Below are 27290 nucleotides of genomic sequence, written 5' to 3' on the forward strand. Positions count from 1 at the left end.
CTGCAGGAGTTCAGTCTCCCTTTCCCTCCGTCCCCCTCCACACCATTCTCTCCAATACCCAGGCTCCCTCTCAACCTCTCGGTCTCCTATCCTCTCCCCCAATCTCCTGACCGCTCCCTCACAGCTTCTCATTTTGTCTCAAATATTCAATCTCTCTCCTTCTCTCTCTCTCCCCCCTTCATACACACACACACACACACACACACACACACACATACACAGAGCAGCAGCATGAGTGCTGAACAGAGGCCCCATGTTAAGGCACCCTTGTACACATATTGCAATGTGGCAAATGGGCACACATTTTATGTGCATGTGTGCATAGTATTTGTGTAAACCCTTGCTCCTGGGCCTTTGTAGGCTGCCTATGGCTCCTTCACTGGACAGTTCAGACTAAATTTGGGCATGCTAATCAAAGGGGGCGGGACTAAGCAGAGCACCTCTGGCTCTGGCCATAGCACCAGCCCCACACCAGGTACTGCAGAGACAAACGTGGCCAAGACAGAGCCTGTCTGTCTTGTGGCTCACTACCTAGTGGGGAGAAGGATGTCAAGAGAATTATTGCTCAGATACATGAAAGTAGTGTGAACAAAGGCACAGCTGGAGGTGTTGCCAGGGAGATATCCTAGGGACAGGTGGGTCTGGGAGGGTCCAGCCTGTCTTCCAGGCTCTCACACTATTCCCTCAGTCCCAAATCAACATAACTCCTGAAAATGGACTGGAGATGCTGCTCTTATTAAATAAACTTGGAGGGGCCCAAAATTCTGTCACTGGAGTGTAGTAACTGGAGCCTGACTTCAGGGAGTCTGAGATCTGAAGGATGTGATGAGAAACGAGAGCACTGGGCACCGTGGCTCCAGGCAGAGGAAACTGCACAGGCAGTGGCTCTGCAGTAGGGTACAGTGGCTGTCACCAGTGCTGACATAAGGCCATATGGGGCCCAGAGAGAAAGGGCAGGGTGCCCTGAACTGAGGCATGGCCTTGGTTCTGATCCTGACAAAGTATGGGGGCTCCAGGTGGTGGGGACTCAGTCCACCTGGATCAGGGGAGCATGGAACCAAGATGGAGGGGCATGGAGGGCAGTGGTGACCCACACGGCTGGAGAGCAGGGACCACCTCCACTGCAGACAGAGGAAGAGAGTTGGACTGAGTTTGCGACAAGGAGAAACCATGGCCAAAGCAGGTTTGAAATGGGAAGCAAAGAAGGGCACTCAGAAGAAAGCTTTGCAATGAACTGGCAAGAAAGCAAAGCAACCCGGCTCCAAAAGAAGCAAACACCAGAAACTGAGCCTCGCACTCCTGGGATTTAGTCTTCTGGTTTTGATGAAGTCCCCTTCTCTGGAGGGACACCTCCATATCTCATAACTTAATTACTGCATTAAGTAACTTATTAGCCACCATCAAACTTCCATGTACTTGCTTCTCCCGCCCACCAGGGGGCCTCCCAGCTCCAGCCTCGGGGGCTGGATGTCACTGTCCCTGCTGTCCTCTCCTGTGCACCCGGTTGGGATTCCTAGCACCTTAATCTTGGCAGATGAATGATTCTACAAGCAAGGAGACCTCCCCTCTAATGCTGTGTGTGTGTGTGTGTGTGTGTGTGTGTGTGAACAGATTCATTCAAAACAGTCCATGAAAACCAACCACAGTTGATCATGACCAGAGCCCCCCCATCCCCGCCCAAGTGTAAGACCGACATCAAGGGTCAGTGAAAAATCTGGGCCCCACTGCTCATGTGTGTTTCAAAGAAAAAAATCGAATCTACATTCCCCAAAACACAGTTTATGAGGTCACAGCTCTTAAGACAGTGACACACAACACCCTCCTTTGCCCACTAAGTTCTGAAATGCAGGCACACCTTGTGAGGTTTTGGAGGAATTTACACAAAAATAGTTAAAGGACAATGTTGTTACCACCCCCAAATCTAGCTATGTGATATACAAATAAGACCTCTGTGAGTCTGCTGTAATTTTAAGAAATAACCACCCCAGTCCAAGTTCTTACAAGAAAACTATATTCTTTTAAAGAAAATGAAAATATCCTCAAAGGAAAAACTTAATTTAAGTCAAATCACATCCGTTTGTTGTGGAGCCTGGTACACAGCGCGCGCGCACAGGGGCTTCCCGGGCCGGCGCGCAGTGCGCCCCCTCGCGGCCGCTCCTCGCCCCCACCTGCGGCTGGAGCTGGGCGCGAGGTCCTGGCCGGGGGCTGAGGATGGTGGGGAGGGGCAAGGCCCAAGCCAGGGGCCAGGGCAGGGGAAACTGTGGCTGAAAACACCCTCGAGCCCCCATAGCCAAATCCCACAATGTTCCCACAAAAACAAGTCACCCTCCTCACCCACCAGCGGGCAAGGCACTTAGGAAACACAAGCCGACCTGTGCCCTCTGCGACCCCGGGGCGCACGCTTGGAGGGGGTCCCAGGCGCCTTCCGAACCAAGGAAAGTGGCTCCCCGCGGAGAGGCCCGGCCAAGGAAGGCGGACCTCTCCACCCTTCCCGCCCAGCGACCCACAGCCCAGGAGGCTGCAGGAACATAGGGAGTCCTGGAACCGAAAGCTGGTGACTGGGCAGGTGGGAGGCAGCAGGGCACCCGAGGGAAGTGGCTTGGGGAGGCACAGACGGTGAATAAATAGAAGTAGCTTCAACGCGGGGGTCCGGCCCCTGCGGACAGGCCAGCAGCTGGGCGGGTGTGGGATGGAGCGGGTGGAAGCGGCAGCAGGGCCCACGGGACACTGACCAGGGCCACCCTCCCTCCTCCCACGTCCACGCCCACCCCGCCCCAGCTCAGAGCTCAGTGACGTGCACAGCGGGGGAGGGAAGTGGGCCGTGCCCGAGGCGCCGCAGGTGGCAGCGTCGGCACAGCAGGTGGCCCTCCAGGGGATAACAGCGGCGTCCGTCCTCTCCGCTCAGCTGCAACCCGCAGTCCTAGGAAAGAACACAGGCGGGGACACCAGAGTAAGGGGGAGGGGGCACAACTAGGACAATCGGAGGTCAGGGAGTGGGGACAGATCGGTAGGCTCTGGACAACACGGCTGGCACTCTGCCAGGGGCAGGACAAGGACCCCTGTGCGCACTGGAGGTGCCTCTTGGACACCAAGAGTAAGTAGATGGATGTGGCCCTAGGAGGGAGGGGACAAAAAGCTGAGCCTCGGCAGAGGAAGAGGCAAAAGAGACCGGAGGAGAAAATGCAAGCGAGGAAAACCAAACCCGGTGGTCCTGGGGCCGGGGAGGGGCCGGGGAGGAGGGGTGGCCAGTGTGCAGGAAGTGCTCCAACTTCACATCAGGGGCGCGGAATGTCTGACCCAAGCGGCCTTAAGAGTGACTTTAGAAGGACTGGGGGCATGGTGCAGTGCTGGAGTATGTCACACAGCCTAGTGTGCAAGAAGGGGACCTGGGTTAGAGCCCCACCAGAGGGGGGAGGGGTAATGTGACCCAAAGCCTCTGAGACCCACACCTGCCCCACTCCCACAGGCCAGGCCCTGAAGTCACAGCCCCAAGTCCCAAGTCACTCCTGTGGCAGGTCTTCTTCCTATCCTTCCTGCTACTTGCCCCTGCCCACCAGAGGGGAGGAGGAAGGGAGGCTGGACCCCTAGCTCCACCCACAGCCTGGGGCAGGGGCAACAGCACAGTCCTCACGTCCCCAGCAGCCTGATGGGCTACTCAGCTTCAGCCACGGTCCAAGGACTGTGGTCAGTGGCTCCAAGGGGGATTCTAGAGCCCCTGGGATGGCTAAGCAGACAGAGGGACACTGAGGCCTTGTTAGTGCTGGAGGAGAAGCCACAGCCCCTCTAGAGACCACAGCTCTCCTCCTCCTCCTTCCTGGGTCCCCCATCAGGACTCTGCTCCCACTGGGCCATCTGCCCCCACCAAACACCTCACTGTTCCTACTGCAGACCGTGCCCCCTCCTTGGGACTCTGTAACCAACGTACCCTCCTTGGTTTCCTACCACTCCTCTATCCTCCCTTTCTGGCCCCTTAATACCAGTATTCCTGGGGTTTTCTCCTCCCTCTACAACCCTCGCTGGAAGGCCTCATCTGTTCCCCAGCTTCCACTGCCACGTGTGTTCCCTTGACAAGCTCCCCCTTCCCCTGTGGCAGAGTGATAAGAAATGGATTTCCCCTCCAAACTTTTTTTTTTTTTTTTTTGGCACCAGAGAAGGACCCCAGGGGCTCTTAAGCACTGAGCCACATCCCCAGCCCCTTTTCTGTATTTTATTTAAAGACAGTGTCTCGCTGAGCTGCTGAGGCTGGCTTTGAACTCCAAACTGCTGGGATTACAGGTGTGCACTAGGGTGTCCGGCTTCCCCTCCTACTTTGACTGTAAACAAAACTGGCTCCTTATATGAACAGTGACTCTCAGACCCACGACAGCAAACAAGGCAGTCAGTGATCCCTGAGAGAAAGGAGGCCAGGAGATGACCTACCACCGCGGATCTCTCCGGAATTCCTACAGCTGCTGGCGGAGTCTGATTCCAGCACATCTAACAGTCTACCAGACATCTGGAGTCTCCAGCTACCAAAAATGAGAGGATCTCATCCCTCCTCTGTCACCCTCACTGCTGCAGCCTAGATGGCCCCAGGCCCAGCCCACGGTGCCACTGGAAGGCAGCGGAACCCCTAACGGGTTTAAGTCTAGGTGCAGTGGCATATTCCTGCAATCCCAGTCACTCAGGAGGCTGAGGCAAGACGATCACAAGCTTAAGGCCAGCCTGGGCAAGTTAGCAAGACCCTGTCTCAAAAAATTAAAAAAGAGCCGGGAATGCAGCTGGGTGGTGGAGCGCCCCCGGGTTGAGGGCACACCTTCAACAGAACTTTGAACCCCACACACACTGCTTCTTCCTCCTTCTCTTCTGTGTCCCAGCCAAAAGGTGAGCAGCTTTGCTCCACCACACACTCCCCCCAATGATGTGCCACCACAGGCCCCAAATGACACAGCCAACCAATCATGGGCTGAACACTCTTAAAACTATGAGCCAAAAATAAACCTTTTCTCTTTATAAATTGATTGTCTCAGGTATTTGTTACAGCAACAGAAAGTTGACTGTCACACTCTCTGCTGGAGTCCTGGTGGACACTTCCCACCCCTCGAACTCCTGCATCCAATCACCTCCCAAGTCTAGTCCCTTCTCCTGCCTTCCTCAAGTCTGTCCATGTCCCTGAACCCAAGACCACAGCCCTGACTCTGGCAGCCTCCTCAGGACCTCCCTACTGCACCCCATTCCATTCTCTGCATGGAAGTGTGTGTCTTCTCTGCAATCCAGTGCAACCTTCTCATTCCTTTTTTGTCTCCATTGTCCTCAGACTAAATCCAGGTTCCTTAGGCTCCTGTGTCCTTTTGTTCTGTTTTTTATATTTTCTATTTGTAGATGGACACAATACCTTTATTTTATTTTTTTAATTTTTATGTGGTGCTGAGGATCAAACCCAGTGCCCCACACACACTAGGCAAGCGCTCTACCACGGAGCCACAACTCAGTCCCTCCTGTGTCATTTTGTCCCCAGCTCCTGCTAACTTCTCCCGTGACACAAAAACCACCATCCTCCCTTTGTACCTAAGTACATTTTGCTTCTGTTGCCTAGAAATGCCCTTCTCACGGCCTTTTTTTTTTTTTATAAGTCATCAATGGATCTTTATTTTATCTATCTATATGTGGTGCTGAGGATTGAACCCAGGGCCTCACACATGCTAGGCCAGCGCTCTACCTCTGAGCCTCAGCCCCAGGCCATCTCAATGCCTTCTTGGCTCTTATTATTCATCTTTTAAATCAGCAGGAAAAGTCAATGCTGTCATAACCGTAGCACCCCACATACTGTAAATAGCAAATATTTGATTTAATGAGAAAACGGAGGTGGGGGGGGCCTGAGAGAGCACATGCCTTGAGGAGAGAAGGGGGGTGCTGAGAGGAGACGGCAGAATGGAGCAGGAGTGTAAAGAGGAGGTGGCCTGCAGAACACCGAGGGGAAGGAGACTTGAAGAGGAGGGACCACCCCGGCCACAGGCCTTCCGGGGGGCCCAGGCTCACCTCACAGTGATAGCATTCCACGTGGTAGTCTCTGTCCATGGACACCACACGGATGGTGGTCTCACAGCCCTGGAGGAAGAGAGTGTCAGACACGTGAGCAGCTCACTGGACCTGGAGGCAGACTGTGCCAAGTGCACACCTAGCCGTCTGCACCACGTGCTCTATCACCCGGCCCGGCACCCCCACCCTGCGGGCACAGACCCAGCGCTTCCCGGGGCCACATCAGTGCATGTGCCTCAGGCCCCGCCACTGCCATGGCCAACAGCTCCACAGGTGTTGTGAGTGTCACAGGGTGTCACAGGGGTGTCACAGGGTGTCCGTGTGGATGTGTGTTACCTTCACTTCTGGAGGCACGGAAGGCCACCCTGAACCCTGCTTTCCCAGGCAGCAGCCCGGGACAGACAGCTCACGGGGCAGAGCCTGGCCCTGAGACGGCCGCTGTGCCCCAAGCTGGCAGCTGCTCGGGCCTCCCTCAGCCTCTCCCGCTGCCCACCCAGCCTCAACCTGCAGAGTTCAGCTGACCCAGGAGCCACCTTCCTCCATGGAGAAAGGAGACGGGGAAGGAATGGGGCAGCCAGGCTGCAGGGCCTGCGGCTTCCCTGGAACTCCACGCCAGGACACCTGCTCCCGTGTGTTTGGGCACAACACGTGTCCCGTGTCCCTGAGGGATGTGGAGCAGAAGTCATCCCTCCCACTTCAGCCTAGGATCTGAGACAGGACAGGCAGGACTGGGCAGAGGCCGGGGGCCAGCATCTGACTGTCTCCTGGTGACTGGTTCCTACCTGTGCAGGGAGAATAGGACGGGCACAGGAGGCACATTTTGGTGCGAAAACTCTGGAGGAATAAAGGAAACCAGAAGTGACCAACAGTGTGACCACAGGCCAAGGACACAGGTCCACCCACCCAGCCCCAAGACATGGCCCAAGCATCAGGCCTTCCCTCCTCCTGTGGCTGCTTCCTGGCTCCCGCTATGCCTTCTGGGTACTGCCCTTTCATCTGGCTCCCAGTTCCCTTCCACCCGATCCCACCTCCAGAATGCCCTCAGGTTCTGTCCTGCCATCTCGCTCATGCTTCCTGGGAGTTCTGTGCCACTTAAAGTCCAGGTTTGGTCCACCCCGGCGGAGACCTCTGCGAGACCTGGCTCCACCCTGAGTACCAGGGACAGGTGGCCAGGACCAACGCAGGAGAGGCAGCAGCACAGGACCGAGCCTGGGCCTGGAGCCGCAGCAAGGGGAATGGACCACGGGCCCCAGACAGAGAGGAGAAGGGGTCTGTCATGACTCGAGTCCCCATCCCAGGGGAGAGGCCCAGCCCTGGAGTGGTGAGAGCAGTTAAGAGAGTCCCAGCCACTTGGAAGAGGGCACACGCAGGCGGAGGCAGGTACGGCTGGTGGCTGAACTGCCCGAGAGAAGTGGTCAAGGCAGACATCCGTGCCTGCCCCAGCCACCGAGTGTTCAAGGGCAGGTCAGAGAGGACAGACCAAGGACGGAAAACACAGACAGCCAGGCCTAAAAAATGCTCCCCGGGAGGCCAGGGAGATGGCCGGGGTGACAGCCCGGGTGACGCCTGCTTCATTGCAGCAGCCACTCACGTGTGATAGTCCCTGACGCAGTAGATGTTGCTCTCCACGTCCACGGTGAAGGGCACCCCGTCCAGGCACTCGTTGCACACGGAGCACCGGAAGCAGCCCGGGTGATAGGACTTGCCGAGGGCCTGCAGGATCTGGGGGTGGGAGGCACTGAAGGGTCAGCGTGGGCGGAAGGCTCAGCAGTGCCCCCGGGGGAGGCTGTGACTCTGAGCCCCTGGCAGGTCTGGAACAGGTGAGAGGGTGGGGTCCTCAGACTCTGCCAGTGTCAGAGGGGCCCCAGGAGGCTAGGGGAGGGTCTCACCATCTCCATGATGAGGTGTCCACACACGCTGCACTTGTCAGCTGTTTGCTGGAACCCAGAGTACTGTAAAGGGGACACAGGATGCAGGACGTCATATGACAAAGGGGCACTTGATGCCCAGTCAGCACCTGCCTCCTAGCCTGAGGCCTCCATGGGAGTCAGAGGGAGTCCTGCCCCTGCTCCCACCATGGCACGGCCAAGGGCACAGCCTGGACTCACCAGGAAGTCCTCCTGGCAGTACACCTTCTCTCCCACGTTGTAGAACGCCTTCCCGCGAAGTCGTCTCCCTGTGTGGACAAGGGGTGGCAAGGGGGACCCTGGAATGCCGAACAGGATGGAGCCAGCGTCCATCTCTTGGCTCTCTCCTCCAACAGGTGAGAGGGAGGATGATGGATGCATTTTAAAATTTCCCCTTAATGTCATTATTGTTATAATAATAAGCATTTAAAAAAAAATCAGAACACACTGTCAACAGAACCCTGGCAAGAGGCTGTCAAGGCAAATATGAGAACGATTTTTGTAGCTGGATGCCGTGGTGGTGCATGCCTGGAATCCCAGAGGCCGAGGCAGGAGGATCGCAAGTTCAAAGCCAGCCTCAGCAACTTAGCAAGGTCCTAAGCAACTTAGTGAGACCCTGTCTCTAAATAAAATCTTTAAAAAGGGCTGGGAATGTGACTCAGTGGTTAAGTGCCCGCAGGTTCAATCCCCAGTACCAAAAAAGAAAAATAACTTTTTTTTAATTTTTTTGCAGTGATGGGATTAAATCCAGGGCATCTCTGATGTTTAGCAAGGACTCTAACTGAGCTATTCCCCCAGCTCTTTGTATTTGTTATTTTGAGACAAGATTTTGCCAAGTTGCCCAGGCTGCTCTTGAACTTGCACTCCTCCTGCCTCAGCCTCCCAAGTGGCTAATTACAGGTGTGCACCACTGCACGCAGCTACAAAATGAATCTTCTTAATCTATAAATATTAGAAATACAATTCTTTGGGGCTGAGATTGTAGCTCAGTGGAAAAGTGCTTGCCTCGAATGCCTGAGACACTGAGTTCCATCCTCAGCACCACATTAAAATAAATATACTGTGTGTTCATCTATAACTAAAAAATATACATAAAAATATTTAAAAAAAAAAGAAATACAACTCTTTTGCCCACTTTGAAAGAGCATTCTAGTCAGAACAAAAGCTGCAGCCAACCTGCCCACTATCAGAGGCTTTCCTATCACCATTAGGTGTCAGTTCCTGACTAGCAACAAGACGGAGTATCCTCAACCTAATAATGGTGTCCCTGAGAAGCACACAGCTAGCACCCCGTATGACAGTGAAATATTACATTGTTTCCGCTTTAGATTTAACCTTGTACTAAAGGTTCTCGGAGTGCAACAAATGAAAAAAAAGAAAGGCAGTAAGATCAGGATTTCAAGGCTGACCTTGGCAATGTAGCAAGACCCTGTCCCAAAATTTTTGAAAAAGGGAAAGGAGTGGGGATGTTGGGGATATAGCTCATTGGTAGAGCACTTGCCTAGCATGTGTGAGGCACTGGGTTCGATCCTCAATGTCACATAAAAATAAATTAAATAAAGGGATTATGTCCATCTACAACTAAAAAAAAAAAAATTAAAACTAAAGAATAAACTTGCCAGGTGCAGTGGTGCATGCCTGTAATCCCAGGGACTTGGGAGGCTGAAGCAGGAGGATCGGGAGTTCAAAGCCAGCCTCAGCAAGAGTGAGGCACTAAGCAACTCAGTGAGATCCTGTCTCTAAATAAAATACAAAATAGAGCTGGGGATGTGGCTCAGTGGTTGAGTGCCCCTGAGCTCAATCCCCACTACCCTCCCCCCGAAAAAGAATAAAATTATGGAAAGATACTATGACCTTATACTGTAAAATCAAACTTAGCTGAGAGAAATTTAAAAAGACTTACAATAGGCTGGGGGCCTAGCTCATCAGTAAAGTGCTTGCTTACCATACACGAGACCCTGGGTTGAATCCCCAGTACCACAAGGAGCAAAAAAAAAAAAAAAAAAAAGACCCTTACAAATACAGAAAGACATACCATCAGTAGACAATGATTTTCCACTGAAGTTTCTGCAGAGAGAGGGCTGGGAGCTCTCATTCTGGATTCTCTTTTCAAGAATATTTGCACAGCAAACTACTTAGAAGACAAGAGAGTCTTCTGGGAACAGAGGGCAGGTCTGTTTGCTTCTAGTATTATAAAGATAAAAGGTTCCTCCAGGATAATGGTCAAGCAGCTTTGCTGGCAGCGTACTATAAAACAGTAGGATCCTTGCTGGGGTGGTGGTGCATGCCTGTAATCCTGGCCACTCAAGAGGCAGAGGCAGGAGGATCATTTGAGCCCAAGAGCCCAAGACCAGCCTGGACAACACAGCAAGACCCCCCCCAAAAAAAAAGTCTCAAAAAAAAAAAAATAGGTTCCTTAAGCCCCTGGGCCCTGACAAACACCACCGGCTGTGTGGAGCATCTCCCTAGCCACTCTGTGTCAACTCTGTGGGACTCCAGGGGGAGGCAGAAGGGAAGAGAACAGGGAGCTCAGGCAGGGAATCTCCAACCATAAGCCTCTTGTCTTCTGTCAGCATCACAGAAGAAAGGCTGGTTATCCTGTCAGCTTGCAAGAAGGGTGAAATCTCAGACCTCCACACTTTGTAACAGTCACGTTCATGGCTTCGAATGTTAGGGGATTAATTTTTCCCTAATGCCATCCAATCAAGATCTAGCACTCTTTTTTTCTTTCTTTCTTTCTTTCTTTTTTTTTCTTATAAAAACTGATATGCCAACTCTAAAATTCATGTTAAAATTCATTAATAAATATGCAAAGAGCCGGGCATGGTGGCACATGCCTGTAATCCCAGTGACTCCGGAGTCTGAGGCAAGAGGATCGCAAGTTCACAGCCAGCCTCGGCAACTTAGTGAGGTCCTAAGCAACTTTGCAAGACTCTGTCTCAAAATTAAAAATATAAAAAGGGCTGGGGATGTGGCGCAGTGGTTAAGCACCCCTGGCAACCAGAATTGCCCAAGTAATCTTGACAAAGATCAGCCAACCTGGAAGATTTATGCTACCTATTTTATAGGCTTATAGCAATCAAGATAATATTGGGATAAGGAAAAACGAAAAAAATCAATAGAACAAAATAAAGTCCCAAACACTCATAATATATTTCTTTTTTTTTTTTTTTGCGGGGGGTGGGGTGTTATAAAGAATTGAACTCAGGGGCACCCAACCACTGAGCCACATCCCCAGACTTATTTTGTATTTTATTTAGAGACAGGGTCTCACTGAGTTGCTTAACACCTCACTGTTGCTGAGGCTGACTTTAAACTTGCGATCCTCCTGCCTCAGCCTCTGGAGCTGCTGGGATTACAGGCGTGAGCCACTGCGCCCAGCTTAAACCCTAAACATTTCAACAAATACACAAGGAGGAAAATAAATTCTTCAGCAGATGGTGCAAGAACAACTGGATAACCTTATAGAAAAACAATAAAACTCAATTCCTTACCTCACACCATCCACAACAATTAATATGAACTGGTCACCAACCTGAACATGAAACCTAGCAACTTAGAGCTTCCAGAAGAAAGCTCTAAGTTGGAGATGACCACTGTGACCAAGGGAGGACAAAAACTTTTTAAGTCACAGAAAGTGGCTGGTGACTGGCTCAGTCATAGAGCATTTGCCTAGCGTGTGAGAGGCCCTAGATTGGATCCCCAACACCACAAAACAAACAACAACAAAAAAACATCAAAGGACATCATTAAAAATGTTTTTAAGGATCACACTAGAGCCAGGCTTGGTAGGGCCTGTCTGTAATTCCAGCAACTCAAGAGGCTGAGGCAGGAGTTTGAGGCCAGCCTGGGCAACTTAGAGAGACTGTCTCAAAATAAAAACTTTAAAAAGGGCTGGAGATGTCATTCACTGTGTGCCTAGCATGTGTAAAGCCCTGGGATCAATACCTGGTTCTACAAAAGTTAAAAAAAAAAAAAGAAAAAAGAAGGAAAGAAAGAAGAAGAATCACATTAGAGAAAATATTCATAAAACATGCATCTGACAAATAATTTATACTCGGAATATATATATATATATATATACACACACACACACATACATATGTAAAATCCTATAATTTAATAATTATAATTTAATAATAATTAATAATTTAATAATTATGCCACAGCTGGGTGCAGTGGCATACACATGTAATCACAGCAACTCAAGAGGCTGAGGCAGGAGGATCACAAGTTTGAGGCCAGCTTCAGCAACTTTAATGAAGCCCTAAGCAACATAGTGAGACCCTGTCTCAAATGAAAATAAAAGAAGTAGGGAATGTAGCTGAGTGGTTAAATGACCCTGGGTTCAACCCCCAGCAACAATTCTAAAATTGTACCAACTTCCAATTCTAAAAAAAAACAAAATAAAAACAACAACAACAAAATAAAAACAGGTAGTAGTCTTGAACAAACTTTCCAAAATATATATTGATGTCCAAGAAGCAAACAAGATGTTGAACCTCATTAATCACCAAGGAAATATAAATTAAAACCACAATAAGATACCACCCATTAAAATGGTTAAAATTAAAAAGACAAAATGCCAATTGTTGGAAATATGTAGACTAGCCGCACTCTCTTCCATTTCTACTGGGAGTGTAAAATGGTACAACCCCTTTGGAAAACAGTCCAGCGGTTTCTTATAAAGTTAAACATACACTCACCCTGTGACCCAGAAATTCCACTCCTTGGAATTTACTCAAGAGAAATGAAAACATATGTCCACAAAGTGAACTCTACAAGAATGTTCACAGAACAATCTAGTATCTATCAGAAGTTAATGGATAAACAAACTGTGGTGTATTCATACAATGGATTCCTATTCAATAATAAAAAGGAGTGAGTTACTGATATACGCAATGAAATGGATTGGAAAAAAAGAGGCATGCTCAGCAAAAGAAACTAGCCACCAAATGGGACATATTACACAAATGCATTTATATAAAGTTCCAGAAGAGACAAAACTAATCTATAGCTAGAAATCAGAATACTGAGCTGGACTCAGAGATACCCACTTGTAATCCCAGCTATTTTGGAGGCTGAGGCAGGAGGAGGGCAAGTTTGAGGCCAACCTCAGCAACAACTTAAAGAGACCCTGCTCAAATATAAAGGAGTGAGGCTGGGCATGGTGACACATGCCTATATTCCCAGCTGCTCAGGAGGCTGAGGTAGGAGGATTGCAAGTTCAAAGCCAGCCTCAGCAACTTAGTCAGGCCCTAAGCAACTTAGCAAAACCTTGTCTCTAAATAAAATATAAAAAGAGTTGGGGATGTGGCTCAGCAGTAGAGTGCCCTAGAGTTCTCCTGTACCAGGAAAGAAAGGAAGGAAGAAAGAACTAGAATACTGGCTGGGCAGGTCTGACAGGGAGAACACATGAGAATCAACTGAAAACTGGCAAGATGGCGAGGCGTGGGGGTGCAGACCTGTAATCCCAGCTGCTCGGGAAGCTAAGGCAGGTGGATCGTGAGTTCAAAGCCAGCCTCAGCAAGGCCCTAAACAACTTAGTAAGACCCCGTCTCAAAATTTAAAAAATAAATAAATAAATGGTAAGATGAACTTTCTGAGGGTGTTTAAAATTTCTTATATGTTCACTAGGGGTGTGAACGTACACATTCCTCCCAAAACCTTTTTGCTGTATACCTAAGGGCTGGCTGTGTAACTCTGTGGTGGAGCAACTCGCCTCTATATACCTAAGATCTGTTTGTTACACTGAAAGTAAATTGTTCTCAATTAAAAGTAAGCAGTAGGGAGGGGCTGGGCTCATCGGTAGAGCACTTGCCTCGCATGTGTGAAGCACTGGGTTCGATCCTCAGCACCACATAAAAATACACAAAGTCATTCTGTCCATCTACAACTACAAAAATTTAGAAAAATAAAATAAGTAAACAAACGGGCTGGAGGTGTATCTCAGCAGTAGAACATTTGCCTGATACACACGAGGCCGTGGGTTTGATCTGCAGACACAAAAATTAATTAACTAATTGATTAACAGTTGATGGGGGAGGGGCATAAAGGAATCTCCTGGGTGGTGGAAATGCTCTACGTGTTCTGGGTGGTAACAACAGAGGCCCATACATACATATGTTAAAACGTATCTAGCTGGAATATACTTAGGATCTATATATCTTTCATTGTAAATGTTGATAAACACAAAAGAGACTATCAAAAATGTTGAGGCAGATTGGGGGAAAAAAAAAAAGAACCAAAGGGAACATCTAGAAATGTAACAATTCAATCACTGAATTGAAAAACTCAACAGAAGAGTTAAACAGAATATTAAACACAGCTGAAGAGAAAAATCAGCGATCTGGATTTCAGATTTATTTATTTATTTATTTATTTTGGATTTCAGATTTTTGAGACGACAGAGCTGAAGAAAGTAGACAGAGGGGCTGGGGCTGGGGGCTGGGGGCTGGGCTCAGTGGCAGAGCGCTTGATTGGCGTGTGTGAGGTACTGAGTTCCATTCTCAGCACCACATATAAATAAATAAAATAAAGGCATGCTGTCCATCTATAACTACAAAATAAGAAATTAATTAATTAAACAGAATTCAACAAGGAGGGGAGGGTGGGCTCAGTGCCATTGCACATGCCTAGATAGAGGGAGGGGCCCAGGGTTCCATCCCCAGCACCAAATGGAAACAAAGAGAGTAAAAAAAATACAACAAAGGGAGATGGAGAAGTGGATAATATGAAGGGGAGGTTGAGAGACAGAACTGCACTAGGTGCCTGTAACCCAGCTCCCGGGGAAGCAGGAGGCAGGAGGACCACAAGCTCAAGGCTAGCCCAGGTGGCACAGCATAACCTCCTCTTTCTTTTTATTTATTGGGGGAGGGTTACCAGGGGCTGAGCTCAGGGGCACTCATCCACTGAGCCACATCCCCAGCCCTGTTTTGTTCTTTTTTATTTACAGACAGGATCTCACTGAGTTGCTTAGTGCCTCACTGTTGCTGAGGCTGGCTTTCAACTCATGATCCTCCTGCCTCAGCCTCCTGAGCTGCTGGGATTACAGGTGTGAGCCACTGTGCCCAGCTAGTACCTCCTCTTAAAACACACACACACACACACACACACACACACACACACACACACACTAGAATGAGAAAGCCTCATATTTCTCACTTGGATCCTAGAAGGAAATAACTGAGAATAAGACAGAAGCAATTTTGGAAAATAAAACAGCTGAGATTTTCCCCAAGTCAATAAAAGACTTGAATAATCAGGAATCACAATGAGTCCCAAGCAGGACAAATAAAGGAAAACACACCTAAATACAGCAAACTATAAAAACACTACATTTTCTGTACTTTCTATATTCTAAGCGGTAATCCTTGAAGGTGTACATATGGCAGTGTATTGCTTTTGTTGCTACTGCTTGCCCCTCTCATCATGGCACCATTTAAAAAATAAGTTCTTTTTGTTTCTAATTTTTTTTTTTTAGTTTTAGTTGGTACAATATCTATTTTGATTTTTATGTGGTGCTGAGGATTGAACCCACTGTCTCATGCATGCCAGGCAAGTGCTCTACCTCTGAGCCACAACCCCAGCCCTTGTTTGGTTTTGGTTTTTGTTTTGCAGTATTGGAAACGTGCCAGGGAGCGCTCTTACCACTGAACTACACCTCCAGCCAGCCAGGAATCTAACCATCCATCCATCTATTTATACTAGGAATTGAACCCAGAAGCACTTCACCACTCAGCCACATCCCGAGACCCTTTTCATTTTTCGAGACAACTTGCTAAGTTGCCGAGGCCTGAAATTTGTGATCTTCCTGCCTCATCCTCCCAAGTGGCAGGAATTACAGGCGAGCACCACACTGATGAGTATTTTAATTCCAATGCAGCCAAAATTGTCATTGTCGGTCTCTGCTTTTACATTCAGTGTGACTAAGGAAAAACAAAAACAAAACAAAACCTTCTTACCAGAAGACTGGTCAATAAACATATGGTCCCTTTATTCCTAGAAGTATCAAGTTTCGCTGGGCATGGTGGCCCACACCTGTAATCCCAGGGGCTCAGGAAGCTGAGGCAGGAGGATCATAAGTTCAAAGCCAGCCTCAGAAAAAGTGAGGTGCTGAGTAACTCAGTGAGACCCTGTCTCTAAATAAAACACAAAATAAGGCTGGGAATGTGGCTCAGTGGTCAATGCCCCTGATTTCACTCCCAGTACCCAGTACCAAAAAAAAAAAAAAAAAAAAAAAAAGTATCAAGTTTTGCTGTTCACATTAAATATTTGCTACATCTGGATTTGATTTCTTTTTTTATATGGATAACCAATTTTTCCAGAACCATTTATAATGACACCTCTATCATCTATCAAGTTTCCATGTGGACGTGAGTGGGTTCTAGACTCTGCATTTTTTTTTTTTTTTGTACCAGGGATTGAACTCAGAGCATTCAACCACTGAGCCACATCCCCAGCCCTATTTTGTATTTTTTTTATTTAGAGACAGGGTCTCAATGAGTTGCTTAGCACCTCACTGTTGCTGAGGCTGGCTTTGAACTCGTGATCCTCCTGCCTCAGTCTCCCGAGCTCCTGGGATTATAGGTGTGCACCACCATGCCCGGCCCTGGACTCTCTATTTTGTCCTGCAGGTCTGTTTATCTTTGCATCAACACCCAGGAAAGTAACTGTTATGGTTTGGACCTCTGATGTCCCCTGAAGAGCTCACATATTAGGCAAGTATCAGTGTTTAGATTAATAGTCGGAAAGGACTACTGGGGGGTAACTGTAGGCAAGTGGAAATGGCTAGAAGAGGTGGGTTACCATGGCATGCCACCGGACTCCATCTGTCCCTGGTTCCTTGCTTGCTCACTCTCTCTGCTTCTTGGCTGCCAGGAGCTGAGTTGCTTTCCTCAGCAGCTACCCTCACGGCAGCTGGGAGCCCGCTCACCATGATGTTTTGCTTCACTCAGGATCAGAACAATGAAGTCAGTGGACCATGAACTGAACCTCTGAAACAGTGAGCCCAAAAGAAAGTTTCCTTCCTCTAAGTTGTTCCTGTCAGATATTTTAGTCACGGGGCTGAAAAGCTAACACAATAATTAATCTACAATATGTGTTGATACCGAGTAGTAGAAGGTTCTAGAACTTGTTCTTCTTCCTAAAAGATCTTCTTGACGATTTGTAGTCCTTTGCTTATCCATTCAAATTTTAGAATTAGCTTGTCAAAGTCATGAAAATCTGCTTGATTGGAACTCTAATGCATTTCTAGATCAATTTAGGAAAAACTGACATCTCTACACTATTGAATATACCTATGCAAGATTATGGCATTTACCTTTGTCCACTTTAATGACTAGGCTGTCCAGGAAAAAGCTAAATAGAAGAACTGATTATAAGAATCGTCGTGGTTTTTTTTATTTTAAGGTATATTTTTCTAGCCAGGCATGATGGTAATCCCAGTGGATGGGAGGCTGAGGCAGGAGAATTTCGAGTTCAAGGCGAGCCTCAGCAATACAGCAAAGCAAAGCTTGAAGCAACTTAGTAAGACCCTGTCTCAAAAAAATAAAAAGGGCTGGGGATGTGGCTCAGTGGTTGAGCACCTCTGGGTTCAATCCCTCATGGGCAGGGGGGGAGGCATCAGAATTTAGCCACACTATTGGCTGCTGCTTTATCATAGAACCTGAACTCACTGCACATCCACCCATAAGCCTGGATTCCTTTACCCATACAGAGTACTGGTTCAGAGACTCAGGCAAGTCTGTCAATCAAATCACAGCACACCCACCAGCCACAGGAATTGGTTCAGGTATGGATGTGTGAGATGACCTGACCAATGAGACACAAAGAGGTCTGGTAGGCAATTTCTAGAAAAGAAGTTTCCCTACTGCAAGGCACTGCCCAGAAGAGACATCTCACTTTTCCCCAGACGGGTAGAATGAAACTGAAGTCTCCAGCTGATACCTGGACATCTCACCACTAATGAGAGAAATTGTCCTAAGGATGAACCCAAAACTAAGGGCAACTCTGTTGAGAAAATCACAGGACCTGAACCACTAGAACAAACCCTGCCTGCAGCCAGGCCTCTCAGGGGCTCAGAACTGAGGCTTCCCCAGCAGCTTCCCTGTTAGCGGCAGCTGAACGCCTGCAGAAAATAGTGAACTCAATCCGGAGAGTATGCATGGGAAGGGACAGAAGGAGTGCTTCATGAGAGCTAGAAGGCAACTGGCTCAGACTGACAAGGGGCTCCCCACAGGGAAAGGGGTAAGTGGAACATTTGGTGGTGTGGGGGAACCCTGAAGGTATAATAAAGCAAGAAAATAAAGCGTTATAAGAAAAAGCCTTTTTCTTTTTCCCCCAGCACCAGGATTAAACCCAGGGTTGCTCTACCACTGAGCTGTACCCCCAGCCATTATTTGTATTCTTTATTTGTATTCTGAGACAGGATCTCACTAAGTTGCTGAGCCTGGCCTGAATCTGCAATTCTCCTGCCTCCTAAATCGCTGGGAAAGCATCCGACTGGAAGAAAACATTTTTTTTAAGAGAGACACCTAAATTAAAAATATAAAAAAGGGCTGAAGATGTGGCTCAGTGGTTAAGTGCCCCTGGGTTTTACGCCTGGTAACAAAAAAGATACTTCTCAGGCCAGGCACCATGACATGCCTATAATCCCAGCAACTGGGGAGACTGAGGCAGGAAGATCAAAAGTTCAAGACTGGTCTCAGGATCTTAGTGAGAAACTCAACATCTCAGTGAGACCCTGTCTCAAAATTAAAAAGTTAAAAAAAAAGGGGGCTGGAATTGTGGCTCAGTGGTAGAGCACTTGCCTTGCACATGTGAGGCACGGGGTTCGATCCTCAGCACCACATAAAAATAAGATAAAGATATTGTGTCCACTGAACACTAAAAAAATAAATAAAATTTAAAAAAATAAAAATTTTTTAAAAAGAACAAAATTAAAAACAAACAAAAAAACAGGACTGGGGATGTAGCTGTGGTAATGTACCCCTGGGTTCAATCCTTAGTACTAAGGAAAAGAGAACTGTTTAATATAACACTTTGCATACATTATTCTGTAATAAAAGGTTAAAATGTTTAGCACAAACAAATAAAAGATGTCTGCTTCAGAAGGTCTGGAAGAACAGTGGGAAAATCAAGAATATAGAATCTATTGGATCACAGTTACTTTTTTAGTTTTATAATTTTGTTTAAGTTAAATTACAAAATTTATAGTTTACACTGTGTGTAAAATAGGGACCAAAAATAAAGGGCAGGAAATAGAGTATCAGGCCTATGTCCAGAAGACTGTCACGGGCTCCACACCTGCTCCCTGGCAGACACCAGCACCTTGCACAGGGTGGAGACCCCAAAGCGGGGGAGCAGAGGGACAGCCTTTCCCTACACCTCAGTGACTCCATGGCTCCCCACCCAGGCCCTAGCAGATCTCCCCAGAGCCTGTACCTCTCAAACAGGCCAGACCCATGTGCACAGTAAGACTGTGACCAGCCTACTCCACACTCCAGCCTGGGCCAGAGCTCCACATCCCCAGCCCTGGGTGGTGCAGCTCAGCGGTAGAGTGCGTGCCCTGTGTGCATGAGGTCCTGGGTTCAATTCCAGCACCACACACACACACACATACAAGAATATGTCTGAGAGTATGATAACCCTAGGAACTGGGTGCCTGGGGTTCAAGAGGGACAGGGAAGGGGTTACCTACCGCAGGAGTCACAGATGAAGCAGTCGGTGTGGTACAGGCTCCCCATCGCCTGGCACGCCTGCCTCGCTCCATAGATGCCGAGCCCACATTTGATGCAAATGCCTATGGGAGGAGAGGCAGGACAGAGCAGTGGTTGGCGCCACGGACTCTGGAGTCAGATGGACAGACATCTAGCTCCCAGTCCTGATGCCTCCCATCTGCCTGGCCTTGGGCAGGTTAACTTCTCTAGGCCAACATAATTCAGTCTCTAATGACACATGGGGACCCTACAGGAAACCCACTACTGTTACTATCGTCTGAGGATTCCAGAGCACCTGACACAGGGTCAGAGCCAACTGAGGTCAACCGCGTAGTTATTAGATACATCAATTCCTAGAAATGTCATTCTAAGCCCGCATTCTTGGACTAAGAGAAAAATCCTTTCTGCTGTCCATGAACCAAATCCTGTTCTTCAGACTCAAAATATGTATTTTCTGACCCAGACACAGAGAGTGAAGACCACACAGGTGCACCCAAGGCAGTCGCCGACCCTCCCCGGGCTCCCTTCCTCATCTGTACTACAGGCCCACACGGTCTCCTGTTCAGTCAGCACACAGACATGCACCGCCTGCCACACAGCCCACAGGCGCTGGAAAAATTCTGCCATGGACTAAAGTCCCCTCCCCCAAGGAGCCTGCATTCCATGGAGGAGACAGACAACAGCAGCTAAATAATGTGTCAGGTGGAAACAAGCCACAGAAAAAAGTCAGGCTGGGAATAGATCTAGGGGCCGGAGTGCAGCTCAGTGGTAGAGTGCGTGCCCTGTGTGCATGAGGTCCTGGGTTCAATTCCAGCACCACACACACACACACACACACACACACACACGAATATGTCTGAGACTGTGATTTTTAAAAAGAATGATCAGGGAAGGCCCTGCTGACAAGGCAGTATTTGAACAAAGACCTGAAGAAAGTAAGATAAGTCACTGTGCAGGTATCTGGGACTCCTGGATGGAATTGGGAACCACTCCTAGCTGAGGGGAAGGAACGGGGCCCGTGGGTCTGGTAGTGGGTAGAAAGGAGAAGTGACCAGAAATGCCAGGATACAGCCAGGCTCCAGCCCTAGGGGACTCTCTGACCAGCCCTCCTGGAGACCTAGCAGGCAGCCCAGCCTGAAACCTGAGTCCCTCACGGAGTTACTCAGGGTCCCCAGTACCCCACAGGGCATGAAGGTGGCTCCACCTACATTCTAGACCCTCAATCTTCGGATGTTCCAGGACATTCTGCCAAACCCCTCCCTCTTGCCTTCTCTGTCTTTACACGGGCTAAGTACCCCTTATCTGAAATGCCTGGGATCCAAAGTGTTTTCGATTTGGGGGTTTTTCAGATTTTGGAATATCTGCACAGATTTTAAGCTTCCCTCACCAGAAAATCTGAAATTGAAAATGCCAAAGTCTGAAACTTTTTGAGTGTCAATTTCATGCTCAAAAAAGTTGTGGATTTTGGAGCTTTTCATATTTTCAGATTAGGGATGCTCAATCTGTGGAATCATGGCCAAGTCTCTCCTACCTTAAAAAAAAACCTCCCTCTTCACCAGCCACTCCATTCGCCCTCCCCTCAGCCAAGAGAGATGGCTTGTGCGCTCAGTCACCTCGTACTGCTCATGTCTATGCTCTTTCCCATCTGATCTCACCTCCTTTTTGGTTTCCAGGATTTAACCTACACCTGGCTTCTCCCTTCCCAGCTCTCCTGGTTACTCCCCTGCTCAGTCCTGGCCTCTGTGGTGTGGGGAGGACCAATTCAGATGCCTCAAAACCACACAGGAAGCCTCGCATGGTGGCACTCACCTGTCATCTCAGTGACTCTAGAGGCTGAGGAAGGAGGATTGAGAGTTCAAAGCCAGCCTCAGCAATTTAGCAAGGCACTTAGCAACTCAGCAAGGCCCTGTCTCTAAATAACATATAAAAAGGGGGCGGGGGGTGGCTGGGGATGGCTCAGTGGTTAAGCACCCTGGGTTCAAATCCCAGTACCAATAAATAAATAAATAGATAAAACCACAGAAGAGCTGGGCAGGGTGGTTTGCTCCCAGCTACTCAGGAGGCTGAGGCAAAAGGATGGGTTGCAAGTTCAAGGCCAGCCACAAAAACCTAAGGAGACCCTGTCTCGAAATAAAAAAATAAAAGGGTGAGGGGTGCAGCTCAGTGGGAGAGCACCTACCTAGCACGCACAGGATCCTGGGGTCAATCCCCAGCACCACAACTTAAACCAGGCAGGAACACACAAATGGCCTGGGGGACCCAGATACGTGGTCCAGCTGCCTCAGTTCTACAGATGGCTCCGAAGTGAGAAGGCAGGCCCACAGGCCCGGCCAGAGACCCTAATTTTTCAAAAAAAGCTAGACATCTAGATCTGTATATGAAATCCTTCTATTCTGAAATTAATTACTAACTTAAGTGTTCTTAAAATGTAGAGACCAAGCAAACCCTCGCTGCAGGTCCCTGTGCATGGCTGCAGCTTCCCAGGTCTCTCTGAAGAGTCCCATCCTCTCACCTGCCCAGGGCTCTAGGTGCGACCCTCCAGCCTGGACTCCCGAGTGCTGGTTGCCCTCTCAGAAGGCCCCAGACACTCCGTGTGCCGACACAGCTCCAGACTCCCCCAAACCACTATAGATTGTGGCTCCCCCTCAGGAGATGGTGCGTTCATGTACCCAGGTTCTGGGCTCTTCAGGAGGGTGCCTCACCCTCACCTCCAGTTGGGAACCTCTGTCCCCTAACCTTGACTTCACTCCTTCCCCTCACTCCCTCTGGCCTCCCAACCTGGCCCCCAGTAATCCATTCCCCAAACTGCAGCCAGACCGCTCATTCTTGTCCATCAGCTTTGAGAATCTGACCTTGTCATTTCCCTGATTAAGTTACTGGGAAAACAGAGAAAGGAGAAAAGAAGAAAACCCAGGTGCTTCTAGAGAAACAGAACCGAAGGGTGGATAAAGAAAGGAAGATCCGATTCTATTCTGCATTATTTATTTTTGCATTTTATTTGATTTTTCTCTAAATATGTACATGCACCACTTTAATAAAAATATACTGGGCTGGGGATATAGCTCAGTTGGTAGAGTGCTTGCCTTGCATGCACAGGCCCTGGGTTCAATCCCCAGCACCACCAAAAAAAAAAAAAAAAGAAAAGAAAGAAAGAAAAATACACTAAAAAAGAAGCAGGAGCATGGAGAGACCCAGAAATTAGGGAGCAGGATGCTGTGAGGAGAGCAGACTCCACACTGTTGGATACCACAGTGAGATGAGACATTTCGGGCTGGGGCCTGACATCACTAGTGTCCTGTGTAAGACGTGGGTCAGTCAAGTGAGAGGAGATACAGCAGGTGGCCATGGGGAATAGGAAGGTATTTAAATTAGCAAAGATGATCTTGGCAAAACACTGGGGTGGGAAGAATGTTTGAAAGGGCTGGGGTGTCCTTCATGGGGTGTGGCCATATAGTTTGAGAGTCATCTTTACTCTTTACTTTTTTTTTTAGTGAAATACCCTTGTGCAAATTTATAACCAGAGGAAAACTGAAGATGGAGAAGGTGGAGGTTGGGGACAGAGGACTCTTATCCTCTTAGGTGGCAGGAGCGAGGGGCTGGCTGTGGACAGGAGAGAGCCTGGGGTTGAGAAACAGGAAGCCGGTGGAGACAATATTGACCACAATATTCTGTGTGAAGTGGAAAGGAAGAGTGGACATCAGAGGAGAGAGGAAGGGTGCTGAGGAAATGGAAGAGCCAAGTGACCAAGTCTTAGGGAGTCCACTGAGGCTGAAGTCCAGAACTCTGCAGTGGTCCCAGGAGCATCCTCTGAGCCCCTCAGCCTGGGGGAGCATCAGGAAAGGGCGGCAGGTCACTGGGCAGACAACTGAGAGGAATCCGAGGTCATGGTGAGAAGCAGCTGCTGGAAATGAAGGGGCTAGAGAAAAGCAAAAGCAGGGTGTGGCTCCGGAGTGGGTGGCTGGGGAGAAGGCAGCAGGCCACCCAGCAGAAAGAGTTTCCAGGGGCCTGAGGCTTTTGACAGGCTAGTGGCAGGAGACCTCAGGGAGGAGAGGGAAAGTTCCAAAGATATTACCGAATGACAGAGAGTGACCAAGAGGTCAGCGGGCACCAGAGCCAAAGAGAAGGGACGAAGATGGCACAGAGAGAAACGCTCTGTGCACTAGGTTTCTCGAGATCGCTAGTGCTCATGCTACCTGGAGACGACCTTTAGTAAAATTTTCTATTATTCCAGTTGAACTATATAATATTACTTTTTTTTTTGTACTGGAGATTGAACCAAGGGGTGCTTTACCACTAATTCACATTCCCAGTCCTTTTAATTTTTTATTTTGAAGGCAGGGTCTTACTAAGTTGCCCAGACTGGCCTCAAACTTCGGATCCTTCTACTTTAGCCTCTGGAGTTGCTGAGATTACAGACACGTGCCACCCCACCCAGCTTAAAATTGCCACTTTTTTTGGTGTGGGGGGGGTGGGTACCACGGATGGAACTCAGGGGCACTCAACCACTGAGCCATATCCCCAGTCCTATTTTGTATTTTATTTAATATATATAGAGAAGGGTCTCACTGAGTAGCTTAGGATCTTGCTTTTGCTGAGGCTGGCTTTGAACTTGCAATCCTCCTTTGAACTTGCAGACTCCCAAGCCACTTGGATTACAGGCGTGGGCCACCACCGGGCCAAAATTGCCACTCTTGTACCTCAAAAAAGTCAAATGTCATTAGAACCATATAACTCAAACAAATCGTTGCTAATATATTTTTTTTTAAATGTTTATCTAAATCTCAATTTCTGGCTGTTCTTGGGGGGGGGGACAATCTGTCCGTCCTCTCAGACTCCCACATGACTACAAAGCTGAGCCCCAGCTCCTCTTTAGAAAAGATGGCCCCCTGACCTCTACCATTTTCTACTATTGGCCCCTTCACTTCCAAAATTACCTGATAGGACTAGGGCCACCCAGAGTAACATAATGATTCTGGGTGGCCATGGATAATCAGCCGCACCCCTCACCCAAGCTCTGTAATATTCAAGGAACAGAAAATGGCCACTACTTCCTCAAGAGAGCACTGAAGAGTGTTCCTCTTGAACGGAATGGCTCTGCTCCTGGCATGTGCCTGGCACAGGAGGCAAGAGCTTCTCTCTCATCTCTTTGCTACCGGCAACCACCAGATCTGCCAAACCACAAATTCTCACCCTGTCTCCCCACATGGGAGGTGCTCCCCAACCCCCAAACAGGCCAACCCTTCAGTGCACACATGCCCTTGACCCCCTGGCCCCTCCTGGGCTGCAATCCTCTGGGACCTTCTTAAATCTTCCTTGGCCTTGTTTTGCTCACTTCCTTCTCTCTGCCTGGGATGCTCCCATCTGGCCTGCAATATACAGCCTCCTCATCTCTCAAGATCCAGTTCAGGGCCAGGCACACAAGTATAATTCCAGGGTTTGGGAGGCTGAGGCAGGAGGATCCCGAATTCAAAGCCGGCCTCAGCAACTTAGCTAGACCCTGTCTCAAAATTAAAAAATATAAAAAGAGCTGGGGGTGTGGCTCAGTGGCTCAGCGCCCCCTAGGTTCAATCCCAAAAGATCCAGTAGAGCGCAGTCCAGAGCCGCTGGCTCCATTGAGTGCAAGAAAGATAAAAATCCCAGGACAGCCTCATTCCCAGGCTTGCCGATCACCCTTGATAATCACCTGTCTAAAGCCAGGGGCCTCCACCCTATGGGTTTATCTGGAAGGGAAGGAGGGAGGGAGGGATACTCTCTCCTTGGGCTCTATAATACTTCTGTGCCCCACCTCTCCCTAAGAGTTGTTGAAAGGCATGAGAAAGCCAGGGAGGGGCTGGGAAACAGAAGCTGTCAGACTGGTGAGCTTTGCAAATTCATAAGAAGCACAATTCCTTTAAGATACATATCCATAGCACAGCCTCCAGCAGCCCAGTGTGCCTGGCTGGGTCTTCCTCTCCCGCAAGGTGGGCTCCTCCTCCCTCCCACAGTCTCCACCTCCCGCCACTAGCATCCCCACAGCCTCGGGTCAGGCGGGTCCAAGAGTACCCAGGGTTCTCCACCTTCCTGTTCCTGTCCACACCCCCATACTGCTGGGGGGGGGGGGATGCCGGGCGTCCCTTCTGAGCACGAAACATCAAGGAAGGTAAACAGAAGCAATCACCAAGGGTTAAGAAGAGATGGCCTGGGCTGGGAATATAGCTCAGTTGGTAGAGTGCTTGCCTCACAAGCATAAGGCCCTAGATTCAATCCCCAGCATAGAAGAAGAAGAAAGAAGAAGAAGAAGAAGAAGAAGAAGAAGAAGAAGAAGAAGAAGAAGAAGAAGAAGAAGAAGAAGAAGAAGAAATGATCAGGAAAAAAAATTGCTTATTCTATCTGCCAACCTGACTTTTTCTCTAAGTCTCTAAGCGCATCAACTTATTTGCTAGAGCCCCTTCTGGCGGGAGACCTAGACAGTTAGCTGCTGTTGGGAATACCCTAGACTTGGCTCTTCGCAAAACGTCGCCGGCTCGCTAGCCCCGCGGGCGACACAGCTTCTTAATCCTGGTGCCTCTTCCACCCGCCCAGTGCCTGGCCCACCCCGAGCTCTCCTCTGACCCCGGCCAGCGCGCAGAGGGCTGCGCGGCCGAGTTCGCTCACCGAAGTAGTCCCGCGCCGTGCGCGCCTCCAGCGCCCGCTCCAGCTCCCGGGTGAGCGCCTCCAGCCGTCGCTCGGCCGCGCTCGGGCCGCCCTCTCGGCCCGGGGGCAGCTGCAGAGAAGGCAGAGGGAAGGGGGCCGGCCCAGCAGGCTCCGGGGAGCGAGCCGGAGCAAGGCAGGCGCCGGGCAGGAGCAAGTCAGCGTAGGCGCCCGCCGAGCCGCGGGAGCCCAAACTGGACACGCTGGAGCGGGCACTGCCCACAGACGACGGACCTGGGCCCGGACGCAGGTCGGAGCGACCGGAGCGTGGGCTGCCGTGGCGTTGGTCGTAGCCGAGGCTGATTCCGCTGGAGCGGGTGCTACCGCCTCCGCCGCCACCGTCGGAGCCCGCCAGACTGACCCGCGGGCTGCCCGCCGGCTGCGCGCTGAGCTCGGGAGCCACTGCGCGCCGCGGGCCTCTCTCTCCGCGGCTCAGTCCGTCCGGCCCGGCCTCGGGGCCGCCGCCGCCCTTGCCTCTGCGGCCCAGCGCCTGCACCGCCTCCTCTCCCGGCCCGGGCCGCGGCCCCCGTCGACCCCTGCCTGGAGAGTCACCACCCGGCTCCAGCTCCCGCAGGGCCAGCCCAGCCAGGAGTAGGGCCGCCTCGTCCACCGCCGCCCGGGAGCGCTGCATGGCCCGGCCCGCCGGCCCTAGCGCGTCACCTCCGCCTCCGCTTCCCGCCGCCGCTCCGGCCGCGCCGCCGCATCGTCCGCCCGAAGCCCGGAGCCCGCCCCGGGACCCCTGGGCACGGGGCGGGGCGGGGCCGGCGCCGGGCCGGGGTCGCTCCGCCGGCCACGCGCGGGCCAGGGGACGCGGCGCTCCGTTCAAGGGCGCGCGCGGCGGAGGAATGTGCGCTCTGAGGCGCTCGGCCGCGCCCCCTCCTCCCCGCGGCCGCGCGGGGGCCGGAGGGACTCCTTTGCGGGGGCAGGAATGCGAGGAAGGAGACGGCGCTGCGGCCTCTGGAATGTGGGGGGAGTG

The 27290-nt window shown here is 50.0% G+C and overlaps 1 protein-coding gene across 1 annotated transcript; it reads right to left on the reverse strand.

Annotated features, from left to right (window-relative positions):
• Nucleotides 1-1978: 1978 nt before the first annotated feature.
• Nucleotides 1979-27010, reverse strand: Wtip (WT1 interacting protein). Its single transcript, XM_027941179.2, has 8 exons — nucleotides 26279-27010; nucleotides 19627-19728; nucleotides 8127-8194; nucleotides 7908-7970; nucleotides 7610-7740; nucleotides 6801-6852; nucleotides 6019-6087; nucleotides 1979-2920 (listed from the first exon to the last, which is right to left on the reverse strand). The coding sequence occupies exons 1-8, from the start codon at nucleotides 26943-26945 to the stop codon at nucleotides 2780-2782; spliced, it is 1293 nt and encodes a 430-aa protein (XP_027796980.1). The 5' UTR covers nucleotides 26946-27010; the 3' UTR covers nucleotides 1979-2779.
• Between the last annotated feature and the right edge of the window lie 280 nt (nucleotides 27011-27290).

Source organism: Marmota flaviventris, chromosome 18 (genome assembly GCF_047511675.1).
Source record: "Marmota flaviventris isolate mMarFla1 chromosome 18, mMarFla1.hap1, whole genome shotgun sequence".
NCBI classification, from domain to species: domain Eukaryota; kingdom Metazoa; phylum Chordata; class Mammalia; order Rodentia; family Sciuridae; genus Marmota; species Marmota flaviventris.

Coding starts and splice junctions, on each gene's coding strand:
- Wtip (XM_027941179.2), bottom strand. CDS start 26,945: ATGCAGCGCTCCCGGGCGGCGGTGGACGAGGCGGCCCTACTCCTGGCT. Junction 7,971..8,126: donor ACTGCCAGGAGGACTTCCTG/GTGAGTCCAGGC, acceptor TCCCCTTTACAG/TACTCTGGGTTCCAGCAAAC. Junction 6,088..6,800: donor GTCCTATTCTCCCTGCACAG/GTAGGAACCAGT, acceptor CTCTTCCTCCAG/GGCTGTGAGACCACCATCCG.